The 18,325-nt window shown below is 46.6% G+C and overlaps 1 protein-coding gene across 1 annotated transcript; it reads right to left on the reverse strand.

Moving 5' to 3' along the window:
* Positions 1 to 4,143: 4,143 nt before the first annotated feature.
* LOC8041584 (long-chain-fatty-acid--CoA ligase-like) lies at positions 4,144 to 17,951 on the reverse strand. The gene is made up of 4 exons (XM_029983756.2): positions 17,823 to 17,951; positions 10,471 to 10,672; positions 5,116 to 5,219; positions 4,144 to 4,350 (listed from the first exon to the last, which is right to left on the reverse strand). Exons 1-4 carry the CDS (start codon positions 17,949 to 17,951, stop codon positions 4,144 to 4,146), a joined length of 642 nt encoding a protein of 213 aa, XP_029839616.2.
* Positions 17,952 to 18,325: the final 374 nt, after the last annotated feature.

Genomic DNA, 18,325 nt, shown 5'->3' on the forward strand with positions numbered 1-18,325 from the left:
AGAGAGTTTTAGGGAACCGTTTTTGCACATCCGATACGGTACGATGGGCCCTCCGGTACGAACTGCGCATGCGCCTGTCTTCTGCGATCTTACCGTAATGCGCTGGTCGAACCGTAAGGCACGACCGGCACGACCAATGGCCGACATGGGCAGTCTCGCTTGGTTAGCAAAACGGCTATTTCGCTGGCGGAGAGAGCGTGCCGTGGCTCCAAACATGAAGAAAATAAATCGTGGCAGTGCCTGGCAGGAGTGGCATGTGTGACAGCAAGTCCATAAAGTTTGAGTCAGCAAATAAGGAAAAGAATAAAGAACAAAACACAATAGGACTTTTTGAATAGAAATAAATTGCTGTTTAGCGGAGCGAGAAATCGTTTGCTCGGTAGCTCAATGGATTAGAGCGCCGATTTCTTGTGCTCGTAGAGGTCCGGTAGTGGAGAGTTCGAGTCCCGCTGGCCCAGACACTTTTCTGTTTTTTACATATTATATAGTAAGTTTTCTTTTTGTTCTTTTTATACGAACATTGGATGTGCATTTTGAGCACTTATCACCCGTTTTTTACAGCTGCTGTTATGACTGAGGATTATATGTAGTGGCAACAGAGTGAGCAACAGCCTTCTGCATCAAGCCTCTGGATACTTTTTAGTTTAAAAATATTGCATGAATTAAAAATTTCTGTAAAAATGCTAATAACATATATCCTATAAAACGAGCCATTTGAATGTTGGGTGATAGTTTTAATAAGTGCACAGCAGTAAAGTTACAGGTTTTCCTTTATATTTTCTTCGTGATCGTACCGTACACGGCGCAATGATCGGTACGCGGGCGTACGACCGTGATCGTCTGCTATCTGTACCGTAAGAGAGCAACATGAGCGCCGCATCTACCTCCGTCCCTCCGCCTCCTCCTCGCAAGCGGTTTACAGCAGTAGACAACATCTTTCTACTTCGGGAGGTGCTACGCGCTACTCCTTTTTCGCTCCAGCACTTTGGAATGACGCAGCGTTGAAAAAGAACTTCTCGTTGCGAGGAGCGAAGGAACGGATTGACCTCCTCGTAAATAAAAATAGAGATTTGAGACGTACTGAAAGATACGTCATTCCAAAAATATACACACTGTATGGAAAGAAAAACAGAAATCATTACATTCCTTCCTTATTTAACGAACTCCCAGAGTCCCTTATGAATATAGAATCCACTAGGGTACTAAAAAGGAAACTAAGGAATTGGTGTCAAGCATCTGAGCTGTAGATATCGTAGCCTAACCGTTGGAGATATTTCGTACTTTTATTTCATGGTTGCGTGAGTGGACTTGGCTATAAACACCTATATTTCATGCTCTAAAGTGTTCCTTTTTGTATTTATTTGTGCTGCTAATTTTGTGTTCCTTTCATATTTTTCCTTTTTTTTTTGTGCTGCGGAGTGTTTTTTTTCTTTTTTTTTTTGTAACATGTATTGTAGTTGGTCGCCTGACCCCACATACAAGTAGAATGCTGCTTTTGTGGGCGAGCTCTTTATTTTGTATGACTTGATCTTAAAACAAAAATTGAATCAAATTGAAAATTGAACTGAAAATTGAATTGAATTAGCTTTGCACAAGAAAAATGACCGCATCAACTTGAGAAAGTGAGTATATTTTGGTTATTTTTGTATTTTCTTCGAGATTTAATATTTCTAGTTTTATTTGTCCATAGCTTTCTTAATACTCGATCCTGCATTGGGCCTCGAGGGAAAGAGACAGGATCGCTAGCAGACGACTTCGAATGTTGATGATAAGCGCGCGCGAGCGTGTTCTTGTGCCAAATCGAGTTTGCTTTCGGCAATGTTTCAGCATATCAGGACGTTGTTAATGTAAACATCATATTTGGTTGATGTAAAACACCGAAGCTTGCCCGCTGAGAACGCATGATTTATTAGAAAACAAGTTACCATGTACGGTCGAGGCATTATTTTACTCCCCAAGTATATAAATCTGGTACACTGAAAGAAAAAAAAAACCAAAATACGCTGGCACATCATTCGTGGTATCCGCACATCATTCCTGGTATCACAACTTTTTTCTTTACTCAAAAGCTACGCCAAGTTGGACGTCCTATGCCTTGCCGCCAACAAGCGGCTTCTCTTAGTGTATCGGTGCTCGGTGGCACCCGAAAGAAATGCGACTGACTCCGTGTCACGGCAAACCAAACAGAATGTTTATTCCCTCGTGCCCCTGCACAAGTCACGGGCCCCACGGCACGTGCGTGCGTGCCTCGCTTATAGAAAGCGGGAAGTTCAAAAGAGACTCAAGCCACACTTAGTGCGCAGACAGTCGTACAAAATCACTTTTTCTAAATTGCTTTCGCCGAATAGAGCCAACTCCAAGTCATGGTCAAAAAGATCGAGCGCGATTGTTGTCGGAAAGCTCGTCTGCTTCTTTAGCAGACGAACATTTTAGAACTTCGCTGTGCTAGGGGCGACACGCCGTGGTGCGCCAGGTTTTGTATTACGGAAGCGCATTCATTCCAGTAAAAAAACGAGACGAACTATAAGTAGGTATACTATATTTTTGGTTCTTTATATATTTAGGGCGCGATCTTTATTTACTTGAGTTTCTGCGATTTGTACAAACACACGCAAATTTGTCTTTTCTCGATGAGGCGGATGCAGGTTTCCGTTGCCAGGGGGCGCGACCTGTACCGATCGTCTGCTATCGTCTGCAAATACGGTTCCCCCAAAACCGTTTCAGGGCACACGATCGCTCCACACGCCCGATCCAAGGTATCGACCGTTTTTGTTTATCGATCGTATTTTGTTCCGGTTCCCTAAAACTCTCTAATAATGGAACATTTTAGAATAATTTGCGAAAGTTTTGCGCCATGCAAGGACGTAACTTTTTTTAAAAAATTGCCTGAGCGGCATCATGCAACAGACGACACGGCGACGTCACACCATTCACGTGACCCGCTCCGGCCAACCCGAAAAGCCCATCTCCGCTGCGAGCAAAAATCGTCTGCTTCAAACGCCATTGCCTTGGAAATTGCCTTCTCAAAATTTGCACACGCATCTGATATTATTAAAACTTTGATAAAGTGTTTAGTGCTTTACTAACTTCACGACAGACTAGTTTTGAAAAGTGTGAACTCGCCGTTCATTTTTTAATCAGCCGTGTTGTGTCGATCTCCATGTATTCTCCCATAGGGCGGGCCGCCTCCTGGAACCCTGAGTACCACGTGACTCGCGCCGAGCCGCTCTGTCGGCCATGTTGTCGGCAAAACACGGGGTTCAAAGAATTGCGCTACTTTGCTCCGTAGGAGCTATATAGTGCTCTAACTCTAGTAAGCGCCGCGCGGGACGCTTCTGCGGCTGAGCAGCTCTCGTCGACGGGCCAGGTGCGTGACGTCACGGAGGCAGTGCGGAGGCAGTGCGGAGGCCTTCTCTTAGTCTAGGTGGTGTTGGCGTGATGCGCGGCGCTACATCAGAGTTGTGCCAACCGGCTTGAGGTTAGAGGCGTGACGTCGATGTGGGCACTCTTGGCGAAATGCCAAAAATGGCCCGCGTCCATATGGAGCGCGGGCGACGGGGCAGTGCCCGCGAAGTATCGAGCTAACTGCTACCGCAGCAAAAAAAAAAAAAAATATATATATATGTAAATAAATAAATTAATAAAAAAAATGTCGTGCGACTATTAGCGACACTTCATGTCGCATCAGCACTAACCACTACCCACCTGCCCTACAAGCAAATCGATGTAAAACGTGACTGCGGATGTGCGTCTTATCAATTCCGTGTCTATCCTTCTCTCTCTTTCTCTCTCTCTCAGACACACACATACACACTATATATATATATACACACACATATACACATACACACACACACACACACATATATATATATATATATATATATATATATATATATATATATATATATATATATTCCCTGCGCACAGCCGAAATGACACCGAACACATGCTGGTCACACTGCTCCTAGAGTCCTACTGCGTCAATTTTAGGGCTAATGTTACAACCATAAATATATTTTAACCGCGAAAGCAGACCTTTGAGGAGTGGGGGTGAAAATTTGTATTATCAGTTCAAAATGCCGTTGCAATGAAAGGGGACATATATATTATTTTCTTTCCTTGCAGTCTGCATGGTGTTTCTTACCTATAGAGTTGCAACCCAGCCACACAACTGTAGTGCGTTTCTTCGACGGCCTTTGGGCGACCTGTTGTACCGGATGTGAAGCAAAGAGCGATTAGGTCCTTTTCAACGTCGATCTCAGAGATTTCAGTAAAAGTTTCTTGCTTTATGTTTTTGAAATCCGTCACCGAAATGTATCCAGGATTTTCACCCACGACAAAGTATTTCTGAACATATTGAAAATGGTAGCGAACGAATAACCATTTAATTCATCCACAGCTACGGACAAACTAATCTGTAGGAATTATTGACAGTCACCATTAATTGGCCAATTTATGAAAGGAAAAATTGCCTTGTTGACAGATTTCTGGTTCGTGTAACCATACCTTCGAAAATAAAGAACCATTAGTGACATCAACTTTATAATTAAGAGAGTTCTAGCAAAGTTATCTCGCCAACTTACATGGAGAATTGATTAAAGTTTACGAACAATTTCGGAACTCTCGTTTTTTTTGTTTTGTTTTTTTTATACGAGGAAATCTGTTAAATTAAGTTATGTACACTGAGTATTTACAAATGCGTGAATGAACAAAGAGTTTTCCTTTTTTTCTATTTGCACCAAAATTTAAAGAAAAAATCAAACTTTGGTTAGGTGTCCTTTTTTTGTCTGGGAGCTACGAGGCCAAAGTAGCATCTACACCACTTCAGACCAAGGTATAAGTCAAGCTCAACTTTCCGATTCGCTCAGAACCTCTTTTTGCTCATTTTCAGCCACGTAAATCTTTCTGGATTGATGAAATGTCTGGTATTTCAGTAGAAAATAAATGCACATAGAAGCATCCAATGATAGATAAAAAATGGAGATTATTTTTCCGGTAAAGGTTTCATTTAAATTATCATTGTAAAACTGGTCTGATTTAGACCAGAATATAAATCATGATGTAAATCACTATTTAAATAATTGATTTTTATTCTCCACCCTCGATACATACCCGAATTTGCAAGTCTCGAGTTAAACTCTTCAATAGGTTTGCTTCTTCTTCTGTGGTGAGCACGTGAGTGGCGTTTCCAGCTTCTATTTTCTTCAGAACTTCATCTGCAAGAAGTTTATGAATTGTGAAAATGTCTCTAGAAAAAGAGCGGCATACGAAAATGCAACACTCCATGAATTGGATCCAAAAATGTGTAAAAAAACTGGTCAGATTCAAAGCATCTTTACCCGATTCTTGCAATCTGGAGAAATAATCAAAAATGCGTTTATACCATATTCCCCATATTCTAAGATGGTATTGATTACGCCTCGACAAATGAAGCTTCCACATTTTTAGCCGTTATCATAACATGAAAAAAAAAACATTCTTCAGGCCAAATAAAAAAAATGCTGAATTCGCGGCTTACTGAATGACGGTTGCAGCTACATTACATGTTTAAACTAAGAATCCAGCGTCGTTAGAACTGTAAGCACTCTATTTTCTTTTTGATGTGACTACTTTATGAGTGACGGTGGCTGAGTCAAGGTGCGTTAACTGTGTTTATTATAGCGAAAGAAAGGCGTTTAGTCAAAACCAGCACAGAGAATCTTCTGCGTGGCGGGGGGTGGCGTTGATTCGCCGCTGCTTATGTTTCAGCCAGGAGAGAGACGGGAGAGGGAAACTCCGTCGGGCCCCGCTTGCGAAATCGGGGGTGTCGGGTTGCTCTCCGTCGGTAGGGGAACATGGCTCGTACCGCTGGCTCGTACGGCGCGTACGTAGCACTCCTCCACCCTTAGTTTACATTAAGTGGCTTGAAAGCGCGAAGGCTTCCGTCTCGGACGAGTTGACCTTCTTGGCACTGGCATGTTTGGCGCCTCGGGAATGCCGACGTCGTCCATCCATGTGTCGTTCTCAGAAGTTGGTGTTTCCATTTCCGGAATCTGCAGCCTGATCTGGTCGGCGTGTCGGACAACATCGCCGTCTGGTGTAGTAACAATTGCCATGCGCGCTCCCTTCGTCTCCTTTGCGGCTCCCGGAATCCAACGAAAACCCGATCCGTAGTTGCGAATAAACACGGTTCTTCCTGGTTGAAGTCGTTTGTCAGCGGTGATCTCAAGTTGTTATTCTTCCTTTTTCTCCAGCCGCGCGGGGTTAATGAGGTCCAATCTCGAACGTATCTGACGTCCTACCAAGAATTCTGCCGGAGATTTTCTTGACGTGCTGTTGGGTGTTCGCCGGTATGAAAGCGATTAGCGGTCCAGCTTTGTGTGTAGGTCTTTGCCAGAAATCTTTTTCAGAGCCCACTTCACCGTTCGCACAGCCCGTTCGGCGAGTCCATTCGACTGTGGGTGATATGGTGCAGTTCGAACGAGACGCACGCCGGTCTGGGATGTGAAATTTTTAAAGGGTTGTCCGGTGAAGGGAGTGCCATTGTCCGAAACGATACAGTATGGTATTCCAAAACGAGCAAATAATCCTCGCATTACTTCTACGGTCTTTTCTGAAGTAGCATTCTTCACCGGAACAGCCTCAATCCACTTAGAGTAGCTGTCTACTACAATTAGCAGCATTTGTCCGTCGACTGGCCCCGCATAGTCGATATGGATTCTTGACCAGGGCATGGTCGCTGCTGGCCACGACAGTGGCTCCCTTGAGGACGGCATAGGTTGCGCTTGCTGGCACAATAACAGTCGCGGGCCATGTTCTCGATGTCGCGATCCATGTTTGGCCACCAACAGAGCGATCTGGCCAGGGACTTCATCGCAGTCATGCCCGAGTGGGCGTCATGTAGCTCCAGCAGCACTGCTCGCCTTGCCTTTCGTGCAATTACCACTCTTCTCAACCACACCACAAGTCCTCCCTCCACCGACATCTCCGCTCTACGGGTCCAGAAGGGTTCGAGAGTGGGAACTTGTGGCTGAGTTGGCCATTCTTCCAGGATAGTCGTTCGAAGTTTACTCAACTCCGTGTCCGCAGCTGTCGATTTCGCGAGTTGTTTCACCGAAAGTGGTCCAGTTTCCAGTTGCTTCACGAAGGCCACTTCCTCTGGGCTTGTCGGTGATTGACTTCCATCGTTCAGTGGAAGTCGGCGTTGCCGTTGCACTTCCCAACCCTCTGGCGTATGTTGTACATGTATCCACCAAGTGTCAGAGCCCACCTCTGGATCCTGCTAGCCGCTGTTGCTGGGATAGTCTTGTCTTCCCTGAAGAGTCCAACAAGGGATTTGTGGTCTGTCACCAGTGTAAATTGTCTCCCCAGGAGATAATCTTTGAATTTGGTGACACCAAAGATCAAGGCAAGAGCTACTTTTTCGAGATGCGAGTAGTTCTTTTCAACGGGCGATAAGGTCCTGGAGCGGAACGCAATCGGCCTCGCGACGCCATCGATCAGGTGAGAAAGCACCGCTGCCACTCCATACGGCGACGCATCGCACTCCAGCAGTACTTCTTTCGATGGGTCGAAATGAGCACAAAATCCGCAGTTTTGGATTGCGTTCTTTGCTTCCTGAAACGCTGTTTCTTGGGTCGTGTCCCACTGCCACTTCGCATTCAGTTTGAGTAGGTCGTACAAGGGGTTGAGCATGGTTGACATGCGGGGAATGAAGCTCCTATAATACGTGAAGAATCCAAGGAACGACCTTAGCTCTTGTACATTTCTTGGTGTTGGCGCTTCTTTAATGGCCTTTAGCTTCTGTTCTTCAGGATGTAGCCCATCACGGTCAATTCGGTGTCCAAGGTAGGTTACCTCTTGTCTCCGGAATTCGCACTTGTCTTCTCGAAGACGAACACCGCTGCTGTGCAGTTTCTGAAGTACTTTCTCCAATTTTCGCCCGAATTCTTCCTCGCGTTCTGCCACCAGAATGTCATCGAGGAACACCTGCGTCCCCGGAAGGTCGCGTAGGAGTGCTTCCATCCTGCGCTGAAATATCGCCGGGGCCGAGGCGATTCCATAGGGCAATCTGTTGTAGCAGTAGAGTGCACGATGCGTGTTTATCACTGCCACCTTCTTTGACGACTCATCGAGGGGAACCTGTTGGTACGCATCCTTCAGGTTCAATTTCGAGAAGCATTCTCCGCCATTCAGTGATGCGAACAAGTCCTCGATTCTTGGAAGAGGGTACTGTTCAATATCACAGGCGGGCTTTAGTGTGACCTTAAAGTCCCCACAGATTCTCACGAAACCGTCTTTTTTCATGACCGGCACGTTGGGAGTCGCCCATTCAGAATGTGTCACCGGCGACAGGATTCCTTCTTGGCAAAGACGGTCGAGCTCAGCTGAAACCTTGTCTTGCAGCGCGTAGGGAAGAGATCTTGCCTTGAAGAATCTTGGTCTTGCATCCTGGCGAAGGTGCAGGTGCACTGGTGGTCCCTCCATTTGGCCTATTCCAGGCTTGAACAACTCGCCAAACTTCGTCTTGAGTTCGGAGACCCGGTCTTCCGCCTCGGCGAAGTTGATCTTCTGGAGTAGACGTAACGCTCTAATTACCTCGCGGCCGCACAGACTCGGTCCATTGCAGTCCAAGACGTAGACTGACGCCTTTGCACTCTGTCCTTCGTGTTCCACTGTCATGTGGAGAACTCCTTTAAGTTCTAGGGTTCCCAGGTAGCACGATAGCTTCGCCTGACAAGAGGTCATTTTAGGCCATGACTGATGGTGTTGGTGGTAAACACTCACCGAAATGACTGATACTGGGGAACCGGTGTCGACCTCCATGTTGACAGGAATTCCGTTCCAACTCAGCGGAATGGTTCATGGCTTGTGCATTGGCAGCTCAGTGACGCTGTTGATCGCGCGAAGATCCAATTCCTCTGCGGGGGCCGATTGTGCTGCAGCGATGACGTTGGCCTGACCATGGCGTGCCGAACCACTTGCCTGATTGCGCGACTTGACACCCTTGCGAGATGTCCCATTTTTCCGCACTTAAAGCAGGCAGTTGACATAAAAGGACACTTTTTTGGGTCGTGGTTGTTGTTGCCGCATCGTCCGCCGTTCTTGTGCTGATGCCCTTGAGACTGGGGTGCTTTGTTTCGGGGGAAGCGTCACACATGCTTATTCTTCACAGCTCGTTCGCTCACCTTGTTGACTTGGGGATGATTCGAGCATTCTCCTCTCAAGTCCGATGCATTCTTGCTAGTGGTCTCCAGCGCCAGTGCTATGCGCGTTGCTTTTTCCAAGGTCAGCGCTGACTCTGCCAGCAGTCTCTCCTGCACTCCTACATCGCGCACACCACACACGAATCGATCCCGGATCATAACGTCGAGGGCGTCGCCGAAGTTGCAGAACTCGGTGAGTTTCCGGAGAGCTGCCAGAAATTCCGAAATGGTTTCCTCCTCTTGCTGGGAGCGGCTATTGAACTTATACCGTTCCATTATTTCGGATGGTCTAGGTGAAAAGTGTTGGTTGAGGGTCGCAGGATCTCCTCGAACGTCTTTGTGCTTGGCTTCATGGGAGTCAATAAACTTTGAAGTAACCCGTAGGTCTTCGGTCCTACGCAAGACAGAAAGATTCCGGTCTTCTGCTTGTTGTCGATAATCCGATTACCGACGAAGAACTGCTCCAAGCGTTCTGCGTAGTTCGCCCATTGCTCCACCTCCGCGTCTTACGCTGGGGCGGTGCCGATAGTCGCCATCTTTCTTTCACTTGAGAGTTCTTTCCGAGGAGAAATCACAAACCGTCGGGACTTGCCTTGTCAGAGGTTGGGCATCTGGATGAGGGCTTCGATATCGTTGTTCTCGTCGCCATTGATGTGACTACTTTATGAGTGACAGTGGCTGAGTCAAGGTGCGGTTAACTGTGTTTATTATAGCGAAAGAAAGGCGTCTAGTCAAAACCAGCCCAGAGCATCTTCTGCGTGCCAGGGAGCCGGGGAGCGGCGGTGATCCGCCGCTGCTTATGCTTCAGCCAGGAGAGAGACGGCAGAGGAAAACTCCGCCGGGCCCCGCTTGCAAAATCGGGGGTGTCGGGTTGCTCTCCGCCGATCCGGGAACATGGCTCGTACCGCTGGCTCGTACGGCGCGTACGTAGCACTTTTTTAAGTTCCATGTGATGGGAAAGAGATATGCATTCTCTGAAGAGTCAAAATTGTTATCGCCTGAGAAAATGAAACGTATAGAATGCTCACCGTCCGATGGCTATAGTTCTAAATAACGATTTTCCAAATTGTATATATTTATTTTAGAAAAATGCAAAAATTCCAGGATACGTTTGTCTATTTTTTATTTGGAGAAGGTTGGTATTTTGTGCGTTCGGGCAAGGATAATAATCACCAAAGAGACTTGTTCCTTTTTCTTAAAGTAATGCTGGAATCAACGGTTTGTATAGACATCAAAACCATTCCCATTCTGAGCGTAACAATGAAGGACTGAACCGGCGTACCTTGATCTGATCCCGGCTCAGACGGTATGACGACTCCTCCAGCAAACACAATTCCATACATAGCAATAAAAGTTTCCACCGAATCGTCCACGTGCACGAGTACCTTGTCTCCCGGCTTTATGCCATGACTCTGGAAACCAGCTCCGTATTTTTGCAGCATCTTAAGCATCTCTGAATACGTAACCTCATTCTCTCTGCAGATCTAGAGTGATACAATGGTGAGTAATCACAAATTCTGTTACCCAGAATACATCCTTTCTGAAATTCAGTCTGGAAACATTGACGCTATCAAAATCTAAGTGTGTTGGATTTGTGCCAAACAAATGGCGGCCTCCTTAAGGCTCATGAAGAAAGAAGCTGAAGATATATACTGTCAAGCGGAGGATATACGAGGCCTGCACTTTCGCGACGACAGTACGACACGACGCACAAATTAGTTACAATGGCTGCGTAACCATTTATTTCGGAGTGTGATTCAATCAATCTCATGGCACAAGCTTGGCTTTAAGGCCTTTTGACGTCGAAAATTTAGTCGAGGGGCTTATAGATCGCCGCTTTATACTGGTCAGTTCTTATGTTCACACCACCGAAACTGAAACAAACGAAGAAAGAATTATGAGGTCATCGAAGAACTCAATCTCATCTGCCATTGGCGTGCGAAAGTGACGGTGACTGATGAAATACAGTTGCATGGCCGCCATTAGTTTGCCGAAAGTGAAGCTGCATTTTGAGCCACCAGGTGGCACTGAATTTCGAAAAGGGTTTATTGTAGGAAGCATACTCTGCGTGGGTCTATCATACGCTCACTATGGTTATATTTAAAACCTTATACGTTCGTTAGGTATGCTACCTAACGACCGCCATCGTTTTCCTTTTTTGCTTTATCACTTTTGAAGTTGTTACAGCCTCAATTATCTGTTCAATCTGCAAGTTCTTGTTCAGTATAATCTGCTACAGGCAAGGAAAACCAGGACAGGATTCTCCCGGAAAGCCCGCTACCCTTTCCACCTTAGCGAGCAAACGCTGGAAGGAAGGCGAGTTCACTCACGTGCTCTCCTGCGTTCACTCTGGAGTTGAGGGCTCTGTGGGAGGTTCTTGTCCTGCGTTTCTTTACCTGCAGCAGAGTATATACCAGGGGTGGCCAAACCGCGACTCGCGAGCCGCATGCGGCTCTTCGCTGGTCCAAGTGCGGTTCGCTAATCCCTCGTAAAGCCCCCCCCCCCCCCCCTTCCCCTTCCCCACCACCGCTCCCCTTTCGCCCTTTACGCATTTCCCAAGGATTTCAGAATAAAGAACAGCTTGCGGTTTGGCAGCCTTGTGCCCCCTACGTACAGTCGAAGAACCGCTTTTCACTCGTATGCTTCCACAGGTCCTGTTTTTTCATTGTTCGAAGGAGTTTGCCGGACCCTAGGGGGAAAGGCATCAAGGACAGGGACTGTCAAACCATCCATGGACTTTGGCTTGGGGTCGAGGAAACGTTCAGTCTCGCGGCCTTTGTCACTCGCCGGTGATACTTGTCCGCTTTAGATAAAGAATGTTCCCTATTGTTCCTTTTTTGAAGGCCGCGGAAGCCCGAGTTGCCATACCCCTCTCCCCCCCCCCCCCTCCCCCCCCGCGGCTCATACAAGCTTCTTGGTTTTGTTTGCGGCTCATAGGCCGGGTCAACCTGGCCACCCCTGGTATATACCTTAACCCGGGTCGATACACCCGCTGTTATGTTGTTGTTTTGTTGGTCTCGCTTATCGACGCTAGCGAGGGCGTCGCTGTCAGCCTGCTACATCAGTGGCGCGTACTGCGATGATTGAACCGACAAAAGCGGCTGCTCCTAGCAGCTCGGGGCTCTTCTTTGTCCTGCTGCCGAGATGCAATAAACGCAGTCAGACCAACTTCAGTTTCCGTCCCGGTGGGCTGCCCGGAAACGTAACACCGCTACCACAATGACAGGCGGTCTGCCAACTTGTCGACACACACTATGTATTTGTTTTGTCCCCTGGGACGGTACATCTGGGGGGCACTACACGTGACACTTCGGTGTGTTGCGTCCCAAAAAACACTGGCTTAGCGCAAAGTCGAGGTGTGCTGCTCCTTATTGGATGACACTCAACAAGAAGCAACACGTTCGAAATGAGTTTACATAACGTTCGAATTGTTTGACTTTTGAATTGGGCATGTTGCAGGCTCTTGGAGAATGTTATTAATTTGTTTTATCAATTAAATTTTCTGCGAAAACCGTCATGAAGAACCGTCACGAAAGACTGCGACATCATGACGTCATGCGGTACTATGATGTCAAATGGCACTCCAACGTCACCTGACGAGGTATTGCCACGATGTCACGTGACGCCATGATGTCGCGTGATATTGTCATAAAATCTCTGAACGAATGAATTGCTAGACACTGCAAACAACGAGACACACGTTACACGTCCTTTGTCTGTCCCCCGCCGACCTGATAACCTAACGACAAGGTATCCTTTTTTCCCGACGGCTGGATACTTTTAAATAGACGGACAATGACAAAGATAAAGTACAAGAGGACGACCCGATATGTGAAGCTCGGAGCAATAAGTTGATTATCTACAAAATGTTTAGCTGGGCTTGTTGGTTCATGACTGGAAATGAGCGCCAAAGGAACGGGGACAGGTGAAGTGGACGCCCCGTGTTGTCGTCCACTCCTTCACTTGTCCCCGTTCCTGTGGCGCTCATTTCCAGTTTTGATCATCTTTTTACCATTACTTTCCATCGCAACAATATTATGAGGTGACGCCATGTTGATCCATGACGTCAAGTGACATCAAGGTGATACCGTGATGTCACGCGACAGTGTGAATATAATTGGGACCTTGGTCATAGGGTGTCACGGGATACCCTGATGTACGCTACATCCTGTGACTGAAGTTCACATAAATTACTACGCTGTCACCAGACACCTGGACCGGTTTGTTCATCTTGCGGCTGCGGACGCGGCCGCGGCCAGGAGGGATTTTTACGTCACGTGAACAGCTCCATGGGGATAAGGAAGTACCTAGGGTCCCTGCCTAATGGCGGAGAGATCCGCATCGCTTCAAGCACAAAAGCCTAATTTCGCTCGCAGAAACTGATTGGAGGGACTTTCAACTGGAATCTAATTGACCGCCCCTTTATACTGTAGCAGCGGCAGGTAAAGTTACGGCCAGGGAGGGCAAATAGGAGCCAAAATAAATAAAAAAACCACACGAGATAAAAGCGGTAGCAGTATTTTTATATACCTCCGCCGCGCACACCAGCTCGGAGCACGTGGTGCGAAAGCTCGCGCTGCAGAACCCAGGGATCCTGGGTTCGAGCCCCACCCCTGCCCGTTTCGATCTGGATGAGCATCGTACCGGCGTGCGGTCGTGTATCACTACTGCGTGACGCACGTTAAAGACCCCAGGCTAGCGGCTGTACCGCACTGGCTAAATTTCTCATCTACAGCTGGGAGACTCGTCGCCCCTGCGAGGCAGACCAAGTTCTAGGCTGTATAAACACACACACAACCCAATTTTTTATACCTCCGCCGGCGCCGCGCCTCGCGCCTTGTGTTGTGGTCGATAGGTTAAAGCGCCGGTACTTGTCCTCGCGGCGTGAAAGTTCCCGGTTCAAATCGCACTAGAAACTTCTTTTTTTTTTTTTGTATTTTGCGCGTGTCTTACTTTTGAACTGTGATCCTTTTTTGGAAATCGTCCACTTACACTACTGCGCCTTACACGCTTTTACTGTTAGTCCCACCTGTTCAATCGAAATACCGGGAAGAAGAAAAAAAAGATCAACGCAAGTTAACGCGCTAATGCAATAATTTCGTAATGTTCATTAAAAGGAAACCAAGCTAACAGCATCAGTATGGCTTTCACACAAGCGGAGCCGAAACAAGCATCCTTTCCCCAGCGTTTACAATTTTATCTGTTTTCAAATAACGCTCTTGCTGCGATTCCTTTCAATAACAAGAGACGCCTATTTAGGACTAATAAAAACTACAGTTGTAGCAATTAAAAAACAAAAATAAAACATGCAAAAAAAAAAAAAAAAAGACTAGCAGCTGTGGATACATTGATTGAGCGAAATCCTACAGGCAAGGCAGCAGGTCAAACGTCTGAGAAAGTAGTAAAACTGAACTAAAAGAGATCATACTTTTACTTGCATGGAATGAGATAAAAAGTATATTTATACTCTTTACATTTTGTTGTGGCAATCGTTTTGTAATATTAACACATTACTTGTTGAATTTTAGTTAGACTAGCAGACGATCACGACCAAATGGAAAAATGAATCAGGCATCGACCATCGCAAACCCTCTCTCTCATGCAAACACCTAAACTGACTTTGGATCAAGAAATGGAATTAATTATAATTAATTCCATTTCTTGATCCAAGGTCATTTTAGGTGTTTGCATTAGAGAGAGGGTTTGCGATGGTCGATGCCTGATTCATTTTTGCATTTGGTCGTGATCGTCTGCTAGTCTAACTAAAATTGAACAAGTAATGTGTTAATATTACAAAACGATTGCCACAACAAAATGTAAAGAGTAAACTATACTTTTTATCTCATTCCATGCAAGGAAAAGTATGATCTCTTTTAGTTCAGTTTTACTCCTTTCCCAGACGTTTGACCTGCTGCCTTGCCTGTAGGATTTCGCTCAATCAATGTATAAACAGCTGCTAGCCTTTATTTTTTTTTTGCTTGTTTCATTTTATTTTTTTTAATTGCTACAACTGCAGTTTTTATTAGTCCTAAATAGGCGTCTCTTGTTATTGAAAGGAATCGTAGCAAGAGCGTTATTTGAAAACAGATAAAATTGTAAACGCTGGGGAAAGGATGCTTGTTTCGGCTCCGCTTGTGTGAAAGCCATACTGATGCTGTTAGCTTGGTTTCCTTTTAATGAACATTACGAAATTATTGCATTAGCACGTTAACTTGCGTTGATCTTTTTTTTCTTCTTCCCGGTGTTTCGATTGAACAGGTGAGACTAACAGTAAAAGCGTGTAAGGCGCAGTAGTGCAAGTGGATGATTTCCAAAAAAGGATCACAGTTCAAAAATAAGACACGCACAAAATACACACACACACAAAAAAAGAAGTTCCTAGCGCGATTTGAACCCGGAACTTTCACGCCGCGACGACACGTACCGGCGCTTCAACCTCTCGACCACAACAGAAGGCGCGAGGCGCGGCGCCGGCGGAGGTATATAAAAATACCACTACCGCTTTTATCTCGTGTGGTTTTTTCTTTATTTTGGCTCCTATTTGCCCTCCCTGGCCGTAACATTACCTGCCGCTCCTACAGTATAAAGAGGCGGTCAATTAGATTCCAGTTGAAAGTCCCTCCAATTAGTTTCTGCGAGCGAAATTAGGCTTTTGTGCTTGAAGCGATGCGGATCTCTCCGCCATTAGGCAGGGACGCTAGGTACTTCCTTGTCCCCATGGAGCTGGTCACGTGACGTAAAAATCCCTCCTGGCCGCGGCCGCGTCCGCAGCCGCAAGATGAGCAAACCGGCCCTGGTGTCACGTGACACCCTGATGTCACATGATACCGTATCGTCATGGTATGACGCTATATCATAGTTTCCCCTGATACCAGACGTCGTGTGACGTCGCAGTCATGTGACCTTGTGACGTAACAAGCACAGGATGTGCCCAGTTCATTCATAACACATCCTGTGAGCATGATACGTCTATACTTCGTTTCAGCTTCGGTCCAGACGCAGCCGATGCTACAAGCGCGAGCATGTGGCCCAGAACAGTGCTTGCACTGCACGAGCGCGCGTGCTTGGCAGGGATGCTGAAAGGCCGGAGCTCGCTCTTGTAACTTTGGCTGCGTCTGGACCGAAGCTGAAACGAAGTATAGTCTACTTCTTGCTTGGGTCTATATATTGTTAGGAAGGTGAAGACGACGACGGGGCAGTGGCGCGCACGACCATCTCGCGCCAGGCCCCACGGGCCGGCTCGGCCTCCATAAATCCTTTGTCTGTTCTATCATCGTGTACTGTCCTGTCCTTTCTGCTGCCGACAGCTTCACCCTAACAGTATGGTGGAGGTGCGGAACCATACTCATCTTCTTCATTGAACGTCAGCACCGCGCATCAAGAACCGACAAAGGGACCCTCCTCTTTTCAGTGACTCACAACGACACCACGTACGAAGTTGGCGATCAAGTTATTCTCGGCACACCAATTCGAAGCAAGGAAAATGCGAAAAGTTTCTCCACAAATACGTCGGCCCATTTCGTATACTTCGCCGCATCTCTTCTACATCCTACAATACAGAGCCCATCGCACCTCCCCGAGATCATCGCACTAAATCACGTGATATTGTTCATCTATCACGAATGAAACGTTACCATGCACCCCACCTCTGAAGACGCCAGTGCCGGTGGCCGGCCCTTCTACCGCCGGGGGAAGTTTTGGACAGAAGACGACGAGGGGCCGAGAGAGGATTGTCAAGCGCGTGCACTTGGCTCGGTTCAGTGGCTACTCAGAGCATTGCTCAGTGTATGGCAGCGAATCATCATTCTTTATCACCCTCACAGGTGGTGGAGGTGCTTTAAGTTCCTCGACCTCTCCACTCCGTAACCCCATTCTGGAGTTACGAAATAGACGCCTTCTTCCGGCCATGTCCCAAGAAAGAGGCAACTCCAACGGCCAACCATCTGCCAGTGGTTCCAACGGGCAACTATCTGCTGGTTCAACACCGTCAGTACCCCGCACCTCCACCACCTGTGAGGGTGATAAAGAGTGAATTAATGGCGTAGGTGATTCGCTGCCATACATGAGCAATGCTATGAGTAGCCACTGAACCGAGCCAAGTGCACGCGCTTGACATCCCTCTCTTGGCCCCTCGTCGTCTTCTGTCCAACAATATTAACATTGTGCGCTCATTGTCGGAAGATAATCATTATTCAGTTAGCTGCGTTCAGAACCCGCACACTTGAGATGCTTTAAGGTAGGCCTAGTAAGCCGTTTTAGTAACCGTACCACTTTCCGACTTCACCTTCCCTCTCTCAATGAATTACTCGTTGAGAGCATTTGGCATCCCCGGCCATTATAAGCGTTTCAGTAAAAACAGCGCTTATGTTACGTTTGTTGCTTCCGTCATAGAAAAGACGTTAGCGTGGTGCATCAGCGATAGGCCACAGAACAGCATTGTTTGCACGCTAACTTTTCTGATCTAATAAGGGATAAGGAAATATAATAAGATGAGAAAATATAATAAGAGCTCCAATGCCCGCGTCAAAGTGAAATGAGCTACAGGTGAGTATAATTGCACTTTATGTAGTATTGTGTGCAATAATCACCAATATTTCGAGCAATGCGCGCAATAAATTTAACTAAAATACTCACCAACGCGGTTCTTTCCCCATATTGCTCTAGTCTCTCTCTCAAAGCCTCGTACACTGACATATTCGGCACAGGACCCCCGGGATACGGAGAATGTACAATGCCATCTTCGATGCGGGCTTTCAGGTACATTTTGCTTATCGGAAAGTGTTCCCCTGTTAATCCCGCCTCCGTAATCTGAACTGAAAGGGAAGTCCAAATTCAAGGCATCTTTGACTGAGAACGCTTCACAAGTACTAATAGAAAGAAAAACTAGTCGGTCGTATAAATACACTTACTTGCGTTTAATTTTACGCAACGTCGGTGAAAATTATTTATATTCTGAAAAGTCCAAACAGAACACAATAAATTCCGTGCACGGCAAAAAAAAAAAACACACTCACACACACATACACACACACACACAAAAAGCTTGTTCTTTTTGCGGTGATGTTTTGGCGCGTGCGTACGTATTGAGTGAGGGCATTAACCATGCATACGAAACGGCGAAGGTTTTGACAAGCTAG

The sequence above is a fragment of the Ixodes scapularis genome, unplaced genomic scaffold (genome assembly GCF_016920785.2).
Source record: "Ixodes scapularis isolate PalLabHiFi unplaced genomic scaffold, ASM1692078v2 PGA_scaffold2__306_contigs__length_199485367, whole genome shotgun sequence".
NCBI lineage: Eukaryota > Metazoa > Arthropoda > Arachnida > Ixodida > Ixodidae > Ixodes > Ixodes scapularis.